Here is a 14,744-nt window from a genome sequence, read left to right as displayed (position 1 = left end):
AAAATATAAAATTGTAATATTGTTAAATATAGTACTTATAAATTAATGTGATCCCTCTCTCTCTCTCTCTCTCTATAATATAAAAATATAATTTAATATTGTTTAATAAAGTAATTATCTTAAAACACAAGTGAATGAATAATGCAAATTAATACTGTATACACACTGCACAGATTCCAGCTCGAGTTAAAGAGACTAAAAAGAAATGAAGCACAATCTCAAAACATCTTCTCTGTGAGCCACTGATAGTTATGCATCACTAATATTACTCATCGAGGGTTAGCGATGTGAACAAACCCATAACAGCACGTATTAAACTTCAGCACGTTACACTTTGTGCTCCAGGCGTGACTGATAAAATCCCTCTGAATGAGGGACGCAAGGCACATCTAAAGACGTGGACCACTCTAGAAGCCCCTCACAACACCTTAACATTAACAAACAGTGAGAAGTCATCAGGGGAACTCTCCCATCCAGAGACGTGTGAAGTCAGTCTGTTAAATCCTGCAGATTGTTCTGTTCCCTTCACTTCAGCCACTCGTTCACCTGCTTTTAAACACACACTGCACCCTCTCTCATTATCTACAGCTAATTACAGAAGATGATCTACTCGAGTGGAGCGCTGGAAGCTCCACACACACACACACACACACACACACACACACACACACACGCTCGGACAGCTCCATTATTCTGCAGGAGTTTGTCCGGGGCGCGGGGGCTCGTCTCGACAGCTGTTTGTCACTAGTAGCGGTTTCTGCTCGAGTCCCACTGCTAGTTCATCACGCTGATGCTCCAGACGGCTTCTGGAGGTAAACTTGCGCAAAACACACAGGAAATATAATAAAATAAAATACAATAAAATTTCCCGGAAAAAATACTGAACTGTCTATTTTTTTATTAATTTATTAATTTCATAGTTTTTAATCTCATTACTTTTATTCATTTATTATTTAAATGAATAAAATTTAATATATTGTATTATTCTGTATACATTGCATATCAGTAAAAAATTTTTACATATTATTCACATGAATCTTTTATTATGACAAATAAAATTATGTAAATGCATATATATATATATATATATATATATGCATTTACGCATATATATGCATTTACATAATTTTATTTGTTATGTAATAAACAATTTGTTACATTATTTGTTATATAATACATAACAAATAATATTATTTGTTACGTATTATATATGAAGTATAATATGTAAAACAACATAAAACTAAAATATAATATAGAAATTATATATATAATTTTTTTATATAGTTCTTTTACTATATATTGGAAAAAATGATGTTTGTCAATCATTAACACACACACACACACACACAGAATATATTTATTTTATTAATATATTTGATATATATTATTTTATAGATGATAGATTTTACTTTTATTTTATATATTTTATTATATACATTACAACAAAGCCTAATGTTGTGTGTCTGTGTGTCACAGTTCTGTTAGATTGGCGTCGCGTCATCATAGTTACTGATTTGATTTCATCATTAGGTTCAGCTGTGTCTTATTAATTATCCTTGTTTGGCCCGTCTTTCTAAATGAGTCTCTGTGCAGTTTGAGTTGTGTCTAACGTTAAGGGACAGAGAGTCTTGAAAAGCTTTGACTTTATAAGCAGCTCCGGGGGAAAAACCTTTGTACAAATCGACTATATGCTGCAGTAGAAGTCTAAGCCTGTGAATCACATTCAGACTCAGGATTGTTGTGTGTGGGTTTCCACAGAGTTGCATAAATAACCTCATTATATAATCATTCAAATGATATGCATTTTTATGCAAATGCATGGCCGCAACAATATTTGTATTCACATAAACAAACCACAGCGTCCCGTTATCTGCTCAACACTAGACGTGTCTAACACAAGCTGCCCACACGCTGAGTGTGTGTGTGTGTGTGTGTGTGTGTGTGTGTAAGTCTGAACACAGTCAATAAAGAAACAAGCTTTTGTCACTGGGGTTTTAATTCCTGCTGATACTATAATCCAGATCACACCCACAGAGAACATGAACAACACGCAGCACAGCCGTGTGTGTGTGTGTGTGTGGACATTGCAGTATGCAACATACATACATAATATAGAAGTGATGGAGCGATCATATAGTTTGGATCAGCTGTATTCAGACTAGGTCCACTGATTATTTGTCATGCGTCTCACTCATCCAGTAAACACAAAGAGCTTTGTCACTTCTGATAAGCTTTCAAATCCTGCACATTTTCCCACAAAACGTGATCAATAAATGCTGTTTAATGTGCTTCAGTTCAAAGGGCAGTGTGAAGTCTCTTCCACTTTAGTTCTAGAGTGAAATAAACATGGATGAGCATCAGCGGGTGTTGAAAGATACAGTACAGCTTTGTATACTGTGTATATTGATGTATATATAAATACACACACATTATACAGTATATACAGTATTTAGAAAATATGTCCATGTATGTCGATGGTTGGTTTTATATATAAGTATATAAAATGTATAAACTTAACATATTTTTCTTAAATAAACACATGCATGTGTGTGTGTGTATTTATATATATACATTATAAATACAGACAGCACACACACATATATTATGTAAACAAAAACTTTTATTTTGGATGTGGTTAATTGCGATTGATTATTTGACAGCACTAATATATATATATATACTTAAAATATATACTATGTATCACTGTATATATATATATATATATATATATATATATACAAGTATCACTGAAGCACAATTACAGTTTTATTAATATTTGCTTAATTTTTTTGCATTTTGTGTTAATTTTGCTGTTTTTTTTCTTAGTTTTTAAAATGTCTACATTTTTTAAAATTAATTTTTATTTAAGTTTTCAACAAAATAAAAATGAACATTCTTTCCTTATTAACTTGTTGGAATAAAGAGTAACTTTATTTTGTTTCACTTAATGCTTATTTTATTTTAAGTAACACGTTTTAGTTAACTATAACAGTTCCACTAAGATCTTTTTTTTAAAAAGCAATTGATATTTTTATTCATCAAGGATTCAGTGATTTAATGAAATTGATCAAAAGTGACAGTAAAGAACATAAGAAACAAAATCTTAATGACCCCAATCTTTTGAATGGTATGTACAGTATAGACTATGATGTGCAAACTTCATCCGCAGGCAGCATACAGTGCAGTATATAGCGCACACAGTACTGTATGTACAGTAGAACAACACACAATGTGAACGGAGTATAAAGAGTCTGAGAGCCTCGGGCTGGGTTTACAACAGACACGACACAGTCCAGAGTCTCACAGCATTTATACTCCGTGTGTGTGTGTGTGTGTGTGTGTGTGTGTGCTTTTAAATCCATTCAATCTAAATGGCATGATCGCAGTGGGAGCTTCAGCCCTGATCCACAGCAAAGCCTCGCTAGAAAGGTGCCACACGCGTGAATCAACAGCGAGACGGCAGAGAAAAGCTGTGTGACGTGATATGAGCGAATGACACGAAACCTGTCAGGAACACATCTGGGTCACACTCCAGCCCAACATCAACTCAACTCAACAAGAAATCATATTGTGCTTTAGGAAAATAAGACCATTATTTATTTCTTTGTTAAGATAATAAGGCATGTTTCTTATTAATAGCATATTGTAATATAAAAAAATAATCACTGCTATTTTAACTAAAATTATTTATTTATTGCTATTTGCAAATTTAATTTATTAAAGGAGTATTTGTTGTACTGAATTTAATTTCAGTTCATTTAAATGAGTAAGTAAAGATAACATGTTGAATACATAATGAATGTGTACATAAGTAATTATAGATTCATAAAGTCATTTAAACAAACAAACAAATAAATAAAGGAAACCTATTATTAGTTTTCACTTCACCTTTAATTGTCATAAAAGAAAAAAAATTATATATATAAATTTATATATATAAATAATTTTAAACTTTAAAATGATTCATTTTTTATGTAAAGAAAAGTATATATATATATATATATAAAGAATGTTGTAATTAGGGTCATTTAAAAAAGTAAAAAAAAATACAATATTTAATTTTACTTCACCTTTAATTTGTCATGAAAATAAAGTCTTAAAAATTTGCTTCATTCTCTTTATGCAAAAAACTAATTTCATAGATGGATAAAAAATAATAATAATAATATTTAGAAAAATATATTATATTTTATGTTCAGGAAACCAGCCATTAGTTTTTGTTTCACCTATAACTTCCATGAAAATAATGTAAGCAATTAACAGTTTTTACAATTTTTAATAAACAGCATTTATTCCCTTTGAAAGCCACCAAAATATATCATTTGTAGCAAATAAATAAACTTTTAATAGATACTCTTCCAAGTAAGAAATTAAAAACATATTTCTTATAATTATTTGATTTTTAAATAATATATTTAAATATTTTTTTCAATTAATTTAGTAAATAATACACTCAGTTTACAGCCCTATTAATATTTGACTTGTGTTGTTTTGATGCTGGAGTAAGTGATGACCCGTGCATCAGATCCAGCTGCTGTGATCTGGCTCACGCTGATTCAAGCACTTCATACAGATACAAGCATCAGATCACACTTCAAAGCCTGCGTGTGTGTGTGTGTGTGTGTGTGTGTGTGTGTGTGTGTGAATACATTATCTCTGTCTCCAAGATCATTTGCTTTCCACATTATATCTGCCGCTGTTTTAATATTTGAGCGCAGCTATGTTGCTACTCCAGTGCCGAGAGCTTCCTGTTTGATTCTCATTCACTGGGCATTCTGGGTAATCACAAGCCTCCAGAGCAGCCGCAAATGGGCCAGAAGAACGTGCCAACAGCTTGAAAGCTTGGCCATTCAGACACTCTCTCTCTCTCTTTCACTCTGTGTCTTCTCCTTATTAGTCTGCTAGCTCTTCCTGGCTGAGCTAATTGCATGTGTGTGTGTGTGTGTGTGTGTGAGTGTGTGTGTGTTTGGCGAGTGCTGAGTTTTACTCCAGCCCTAATTAACCAGGGAACGAGAGAAAAAACGTGTTTGAGTCGAAGCCACCCAGAACGTCTGAGAAATACTGAAGGAGTCAAGAGAAAGTTCACCAAATGTATTGAAGTGTACAGCGGTGCTGGAAGCAGCTTTATATGAACCACTGGTTACGCTGCCATTAAAGCTACTCTTACTGTAGCTACACTACGAGAAATCATCAAAACACAGCTGCTGCGGTGAACATTATAAAGTAAAGTATTATTCGTCAAGCACATAAACAATGATTACATCATTAAGGGTATGAGCATTAACCTTAAATTTACTAAACAATAAATATAACTAACTAACACAACAAATACTAAATAAAAACAAATTAATTTACATACTTGAATAAAAACAGAGATGTATTTATTAAATATTAACTTGTAAGTATTTTGTGTGTATTTAAAGAATATTCCATTGTGATACACACACACACACACACACACACACACACACATACATGTGTGCATTTACTGTATATATAAGCTGAAATGTACAAACAATAATTTTTAGATATAATATGATACAATGTATTAAGGTGCATGTCAAAAAACATCAAGTTATATATTAACATATATAATTAATTTAATAATTAACAATAAATAAAACTTATATGATTAATCATTCTTAATAATAGCATGAATTAAAATAATTTATATTTTAAATATATATATACAAATATGTGTTTTATTGTAATATTGTAATATAGTATTATAAATGTTAATATATATTGAAATACATATTTAAAATATAAATATTTAATATACATATTTAATATATATATATATATATATATATATATATACACACACACACACACACACACACACATACATAAATATATATTAAACTATTTAAATAACTGATAATACATATATTTTATTTAACAAACACACACAAACATTTATGTGTGTAAACTGTGTATATTTATTATGTATATATAAGAACACACACATTATAAAGTATATAGAGTATTTTGAAAATATTTCCATGTATTTCTATGTATATATTTATATCCCTATAATTGGTTTTATTAATAAATATTTTTAAATGTATAACCTTTACATATTTTTCTTAAATATGCACGTGTGTGTATTTATATATACATAATAAATTTAAACCGTACACACACATATATTATGTAAACAAAAACTTTAATTTTGACTGCGATTATTCGCGACTGATCATTTTAAAGCACTAATATACACACACACACACACACACACACACACATGTAGATATCCGCAGTACTCAGTACTATGTACTATGTATTGTATTTTAAGTTGAGAGCAGCAATACTTGGCTTCACCAGAGGAGGCGCTAGCAGCAGAGGAACTACAGGTGTTTCCATCATAATGAAGTCCTGCATCAGTCTGTATAATATTAATGGTGATCAGAGCAACCACTAATGTTTTTCTTGCCATTTAAAGAGGCATCCGAGTGTGTGTCAGCACCGATCTCAGGAGACTTACGCCACTTCAGTCAGAGGCCTGTAAATTAGCCTCGACTGCGGCGTTAGTTCCTTCCACTCACTGGCACGCCACCAGACACACTAAATCACACCGATAATGCCATACAGAGAGAGACACTCACAACTGCTTTCTCTAATTTAGCTGCAATCACTTGTCGGCCCTCTAAATGATCAAAAACTAATTCAGCCTGTGACTCACTGCCATTATCCAGCGCAAAAACACTGTACGATGATCGCTGGTTAGCCAGAGAGGGGTTCCCTGGAGAGGTGTGTGCTGTGTGTTATCTGGAGAGCAATGCTTTTTAATAAATGAATGTTTACGTAAGTGACAGGCATGAATCGAAATAATATAAAACCCTTGCAGAGCAATTCACCAAATGTGCACACACACACGAAAACAAACTGGTTCATACTGGTCATGTTCAAACTACAATACACTATTTCTAATACACTAAAAATACCATGAAACTATTTCTGTTATATGCAAACTGAGATATGATGATCATTTTCTGAATGCATACCCATTTTCTCTTAAGAAGTGCAGGAGAAAATTTGAAGTATAAGATATCCCACAATGCATTGTGCTTAATCATTCATTCACAGAGAAAAGATTCAGAAGCCACATCAACATCAACCCTTTTTTAAATCCTTTTAAAAAAACTACATTGAATTAAAAATGTATCTGATTTTAAAAATAACAATTTAGATGTATATTTTTATACAGAATTACATACTTATTTTTTTAATTATTAATAAAATATAAAAAAATAATACATAGTTTTTTATTCAATTTATTTTTTAATCAAACTTTGTCCAAAAACAAAACTTTAGCTTTACATTTTTAAATTCTGTTAAATAAAAAAATAGAGAATCAAAAGTTGCTTAAAAATTCCTTAAACTGACAAATTTGAGCTTAATTTTAATCATAATTTGGGACAAAATGTTAAAATTGTTACTGAATATTCATATTGAATGATCCAGTTTCATAGCTCAATAGCCTTATTTTAATTTATTTTGTAATATTTTGTTTTATTTACATTATATGTAATTTATGTTTTAAAATATTCTAATACATATTTATAATATATAGAAATAAAGATACAATACATATTTAATATATAACATATTAATTATAATAATTATAGTATATAGAAATAAAGATTATATATAACGAAAATGAAATATTTACATACATAATATATTTAAACATACTCATACTATATTAAATGCACTTATGTTTAATGTTAATATATTTAATGTTTGTTAATTTCTATTTCTATTTTTTAAATACAATGATATATATATATATATATATATATATATATATATATAGTTAACATTTTTAAAGTAAATTTAAAGTAAAAAAATTAAAAACAATTTGTCTATATACTGTTCATATTTATGTTAATAATAATTTATTAAATTCAGTGAGGTCATATGACAATGCAGCAATCTATTTAAAAATATTTATCGGTTCATAATGCACAGTTTGTTTCCATTCAGAAACATACATCAGAGCGGGAAAAGTATAACTAACGAGACACCTAGTGAGAGAGCACAAATATACAGTATTAAAGAAAAGAGAAAAACAGTGAACTTGAGAGACGTGTTCGAGGAGAGCAGAGATAAAAGGATCTGAAGCTAAAATCAGAGGATGAAAGAAGAACAAATAGGGATAAAAATGTCAAAACCAGAAATAAACAAAGCAAGACTCTGGCCCACACAGCAACCAATGGTGTTCAAACAGCCGTTAGCCTCAGGTGAGGCTCATTAGCATGATTAATGAGCTCAGCACGTATTAGTGACATACAGCAGAATGTACAGCTTGTTCATTTACTTAGTATCAGCCATTCTGAAGCGCTCTTCCAAAACCTAGCGAGACGCCTACTTAGACAGCATTCATCCGGCGCGTCCCTGTTCCACAAGGTAGGTGGAAAATAACACCGCCGCAAGAAACCTTGTTCAGACACAAATCTAAAGCAGAATTGGTTCCTTCACGAAGAAAGATACTTTAAGATGGTGGATGGCAACTATATTTAATTACGTGTTGAAATTATTGAATACAAACAGTAAAAACTATACAAATGTAGACAAAACCCGAACTGTACTTTGTATCGTTATGCTAATTTGAGTATTATGCCGTTAGCATGTTATCATCAAACTTTGTTGTAGTAAATTGAGTATTTTGCATCAATACTAAAATATGCATCAAAAAATACGATTTGATGCAATAAAAACAGACTATTTTACTAATTTCTATGAGGCAACAATTTGAAGGCATATTAGAGTATCGCAATAAAAAGTAAAACGACAACAAGCTAACGTCATGTTATAATAAAATCAACTGAAAGTGCCGTTTCTAATATAGTTCTCCTGATTATTACTATTTAGTCACATGTTAACATCAAACTATTGGAATATAAATAGTAAAAAATTAGCTATTTTATTAAGAACTTGTCCGTATATATATTCTTATGTTAATTTGAGTATTGCGTTGTTAGCTTAGCAGCACGCTATCATGATAACTCTTCCACAATCAATTTTAGTACTCTTTTAAACCGAGCTGTTTTTGCGTCGATACTGAAAATAATTGATGAAATAGTCTGTTTTAGATTGAACTATTTTACAAATTTGTATGAGAAACATATTTTAAGGCTTATTAGAGTTTAGTAATGTAAACACAACAACATGTTAACGTCATCCTATAATAAAATCGACTGAAAATGTAATTTCTCCTGTACATCTTATGAGCATGGCCGTAGACAGGCTTTGAAAATTAGTGAGGTTTCTATATAATAACCCCTATAAATACAACTAATTATATTCTCTAACACTTGAAAAGAGACAGAAATGTAGATGTTTTTGGAGGGATGCTCATTTTTAAATCATAGCCTATTTATTGCATCAAAGTTCATTAATACTATACTTATGGGGTGGATAATTTGAACAGTTGTTTATTATACATGCAAACATACATATTGCCCACTAAATGTGTTATTTTTGGATAGTCAAGATTACAAAAGACAATTTCCGACTGTCAGCTCCTGAAGGTAAAACGTGTGTCATATTATATTGATGTGATCGACCTGGGTACGAATCTGCCTTTTGTCAAAATATTTTGTCCTTTATCAAATTTCAGATCACATCAGAAAAGCATTTACTTTCAATGAAAATTAAGTAAATTATCAAAAAGTTAAGGGTAGGTGTAGGGAGTGCTTTATTGTCCCAATAAGGTGGCATCCATTAAATTTACACTTAATAAGTTATTATTGCATACAGTTTTATAATGTACTACAATACTGAGGTGCAGATAATTGCCACTATTTGAAATAAGTATTATAAATAGCAACAAATCCTTCTATTTTAACATAGTATAAATAAAATCTATAGATATTTGCACCTTTTTTGATGCAATGTTGCCACATGTTGCTATTAAAATAAAGAAAAACCTATAAATAAATAAAATAAACTGAAATTATTTCAAATATTTTGGAAATTAGATAAGATAAAGTTATCGCTGACCCTGAACCGCAACTTCCTACTTTTTTTTAAACTTTCTAAAGTGTGAAAGTTAGCTGTACTATGTATTTTTATGCTAATTTGAGTATTGCATTGTTAGCTTAGTAGCATTTTATCATCAAACACTTAGAGAATCAAAGTTGTTTCACATCGATACTGAAATGAATAAATGAGATAGTTCAATTCAACTAAAAAGATCAGCTGTTTTACTCATTTCTATGTGAAACATATTTTTAAGGCTTCCTAGAGTATCGCAATGTTAACACAACAGCATGCTAATGTCATGCTTCTTCAGTCGATTGAAATTGCTGTTTCTCCTGTAGTTCTCATGAGTATCAATTTTTGTATGTATATAAGGCTTTTAAGGCTTATCAGAGTATCACAATGTATTCATGCTAACCTTGCTATGATAAAATCCATCGAAAGTATAATTTTTCCTGTAGATTGATAATCATTGAAATTAATTAACATTTTTACCTAGAATGTGTCTGTACTATGTATTTTTATGCTGAGTATTGTGCTGTTAGCTTATAGTAGCATGCTTTCATCAAACAAAATAACAAAAGAATCAATAAAATAGTTGTCAAATAAAAATTTGTTTGTGCAACATACTTTTAAGGCTTTAGGCTTGTAGTTCTCATAATGGCCATTTATTAACATGCTAACATCAAACGGTTTTTTTTTTTTTACTTCTTGTGCGCCATTTTCTAGAATTTTGTATGAATCCTTATTAGATCAATACTGAAATAAATTTGACTCAAAATTGCATGCTTTGTGTCTCCAATGTTTATTAGCGTAGCACATCATTAGTTTACCAGTATGCTAATTATAAACTTTCCTGCAGTCAATTAAGAGTCAGTTCTCATGAGTAGAGCTCTTTTGTGAGTTTCACCTGCCATGCAGAGCTGCTGCCTATGAAGTGCACTACAAATAACTCTCTTATAAGATTTGGCTGTCCATGTTGGCAGTCGATAGCTAGACGGCTCACTAGCGCTTTTGGAAAAGAGCTTTAGAGAAACTACTGGCTCTCATTACGACTTGAAAGAGAGAGCAAGTTAGAATAAAACGCACCGCTGTGTCTGTATCTGCTGCCCCTGAGCCTTTGGCAAATCCACGCTATGATGGGTATTACCCACAATGCCGTGCTCTCTGGTGGGTGCTTAACCGCTTGCAGTGGGTTGGTCAAACATATAATACATCTCTCAACGCACACACACATGCACACACTCTGACAGATACCTCTTGTCAGGAGGGGTTTCTTGACTGGTCGGTACTTCCTGTAGGTCTGGCAGATTGGCAAAGTCATCCTGCTCGGCCAATCCAATCGCAAGAGAGAGAACCACCATTTTTCCTTCCCTTCACCAAAAGAATGACACACAAAGAGAGAGCAGTAAAGTGTAGAAAGTGAGAGTTGAGGCAGGAGGAAACACAAGAAGGAGAAACCGTTAGTAGGCAGCAGATATTATTAGTGTTGAGTTTGGGATATCAGCCTCATTCCTCAGACCGCACTGCACATGTACTGTTTTACAGCAGCTGATTTACAAATATGCACTTTTTTCATGCTAACGCTTTCTAAAGACCCAAGATCCTCAGGGAATGCATGCAATTATTCAAAATAACTTTTGTGTTCAACAGAAGAAAGTAAGTCCTACAGGTTTGGAACCATAGATGTCTCATTAGACCGTTTCAAGTACGTAAACGAGTCAACATTCAACATTCAACTTGATGTCATTCACCATAAATTTTAATAGTTATTATATGCAGGATTGAGACAATTTTTGTATATTCATTGATTATTATGGTGAATGGCGTTAAGTTGACCCATCCAATATATCGGATGGCTTGCGTTTAGCGGCCCATATAAACAGTCGATGAGGCATCTACGTATACATATCTATGTTTGGAATTAGAGAGTGACAAAATGATTACAGAATCAAAATTTTTGGGTGAACTATCCCTTTCTAAGGCCTGTTCACACTAAGAATGACTCCTATAAGGATAAGTACAATGATAAGTATAATGGCATTTACACTAATAATGTTCAGTTTATCATAAGTATGCTGCAGATTTGTCATCTGTTGCAATACATTTTCTTTAATGTCAGGTGGATTCTGATTGGTTGTCAATGTTTTTACCATTCATAAACTGGAAAAAAAAATCGTTCTGAAAGTAATTCCAATTATATCAACCATTTGTGTTATCTTTATAACTGCGATTTTAGCATACAATGTATTGGTAAGCCATGACTTCTTCGTGAATATGCAGATTTCACGCACGATTGTCTGCATATGCAAACTTAAGGCCAAAGTATACTTCGGTTTGTATGTGTATGTGAGAGGCGGTGTCTGATTTTTGTATTTTGTACAAAAAGGTTGCACATGCAGAGGTCGCATTGACTAATCAGTTGTTCCCGGACCATTGTTTTACTGTAGAAAATGACACTAAAGTTGCGTTTTACACTGAGATGATAACAGTATAATTACCAAGCCACCAAAATGCCGTCGTCGTGTAAATGAATGGCCAAAATACATTAATTTACATTTATTTAGTTGAAAACAGTGTCACGTAAACGCACCAGTTGATCCGATGAGACCTGTTGATCTCAACAATTAAGGCCCGTTAGCACCAGGAACGAACTATAAAAGATCTTTTTCTTCTTTTATGGTAAAATTAGAGATTGTAAGTTGTGTTTTGCATGGCTAAAGATGTTATTTTCAGACCAAACGAATGTTCTGCTTAAAGAAGTAAAATCTTTGTCAGATGGGTTGTATTTTATGTTAAACCAAGCTAAATTGGTATTGCAGTTTTGCATTTAAACAAAATCAATATTTTATGTCAGATTTGTTTTTATTTTTAATGTTAGGTTGTCATTTGTTTAGGTATGTAAATTCAAACCAGACGTCCTTTTATGTCGCGCTCCGTGTGAATAGTTCTCTAGTCGTTCCCGTTGTGTTTAGAGCAGCTCTCGGTGTGAACAGGCCTGCAAACACTCAAACTCACATTCTCTGACACACACACATTGATTTACTGTCCTCTTCTCTCAACACATTGTCTGGATCTTCTCTCTGCACCAGTCTCACTCTCTCCCTCTTTCACGTGTCTTTTCATCCCTCTCTCCCTCTCTTCAGTCTTAATTGAGAACCGTTAGAGAGATCTGGACTAATTGTTTCTATTTGAGAGTGCCGTGTGTGTGTGCGTGTGTGTGTGTGTGTGTGTGTGTGTGTGTGTGAGGTGTCAGCACAGAGCTGCTGTATTCTGGGTCACTGCTCAGCCTCTTTCTTCTCTTCTCTTTCTTACATTCTCCATTTTTCTCTCTCCTTACAAATCCCCCTCATCTCTGAGCCTCAGCCTCTTTCTATCCTGCTATTAAACTCCTCTTAAACAGCTTTTGAAAGCCACCATTTGAACTTAAAGGAACAGTTTACATTCTTAGGTTTGCCAACTGCATATTGTAACAATATTCTATATACTTCACTGTATTATTTTGTTTTCATTTCTTAAGTTAATTCTAAGAATGAATATTTTATTCATGAAAATATGTTCAGGCAAGATCCCCATAGTATGCATTTTTCAAAACATCTCCCTTCATTTACCACAAAAAATGAACAGCGTACAGGTTTGGAACGACATGAGGGTGAGTGAACAATGCCAGTTTATTCATTTTCAGCTGAGCAAGTCCTAACCTTGTCATATGTTATTGTGATCTCTTGTTCTTCACTTCCTTTCTTTCTCCTCCCATCTAAAGTGGTTTTAATACTCTTTATCCCTCCCCTCCACTTCCCCATCTTCCATTTTTCTTCTCTATCTTGTTGTAAATCCATCCGTTCCTTCATATTCTCTGGGGCTTCCCACCATTTTGGCACACTCTGGTTATTTTTACCTTTCAGAATTTAATGGCTGCAAAAATAGCTCCTGGCTGGTGCGACCACACACTTGCACACGTACGACACACACTCATGCGTGCAACCGACAGCAATCATTATTGTCAAAGCAATTAAAAGAGGCACTTTTCCGGTGAGAGCTGGACGGGCAAATGTTCGGGGATGTTCACAGGACCACTGATAACACACCAACAACCCTTAATTACACCCCACCTCCCCCTTCCTCTCTCTTTCTTTCTTCATCCTCCCTTTTTTGTTCTGCTTTTCTCTGTCTCTATGTCAGACCCAAGGCCATGTATGTGTGTCAATGACATCCCCCTTTAACCAGCGGAGATGAAATATTTAGTCTTCCTAGCATAAATGGAACAAGGATGTTTTGGAAATGGCATACTTCCATACTATTTTTGCAGTATGCATAGTGTTCACAGATTGTGAATTCTCTGTATGCATGAAATTATTTACTGGTTTTGCTAAAATACACAGTATGCAAACCTCAAGGACTACTCTATTCCAAAAAGAATTTAACTTTATATTTTGAATATAAAAAAAATTGTCCATTATAATTCTTCTGAACTTAAAGAAGAACTTTGACTACTGTTATAGTACTTTATTATCCAAAGAACAGCATTAACATCATACAGGTTTGGAACAACATGACCGTGAGTAGATGATGACCATAAATAAATAAAATAACATAAATATTGGATGAAAAACTTCAACCTAACTGAAAAATTGAATTGTATCTAACTGTAATAAGCTGAAGTCCCAACATTTCTAAAATAAGCTAAATATATATTAAAAAGACTGTAAATAATACTATAATAACACTAACTACTACTACAGAACCGGAAAAACGAG

General features: G+C 32.6%; 1 protein-coding gene across 3 annotated transcripts in view; it reads right to left on the bottom strand.

The window, feature by feature from the left end:
• Nucleotides 1-14,744, bottom strand: part of LOC128014501 (synaptotagmin-7) — a 122,519-nt gene that overhangs the window by 25,139 nt on the left and 82,636 nt on the right. Inside the window, exon 2 of one of the 3 annotated variants that reach the window (XM_052598121.1) lies at nt 11,245-11,361. The exons of the other annotated variants lie outside the window; for them this stretch is intronic. Within the exon in view, the coding sequence (XP_052454081.1) occupies nt 11,245-11,361 (117 nt within the window). The remainder of the gene's footprint in view (nt 1-11,244; nt 11,362-14,744) is intronic. 3 annotated transcript variants of the gene reach the window in all.

Source organism: Carassius gibelio, chromosome B25, assembly GCF_023724105.1.
Source record: "Carassius gibelio isolate Cgi1373 ecotype wild population from Czech Republic chromosome B25, carGib1.2-hapl.c, whole genome shotgun sequence".
NCBI lineage: Eukaryota > Metazoa > Chordata > Actinopteri > Cypriniformes > Cyprinidae > Carassius > Carassius gibelio.
The sequence above is the reverse complement of the archived record's forward strand: the minus strand, read 5'-3'. Positions and strand labels throughout refer to the sequence as shown.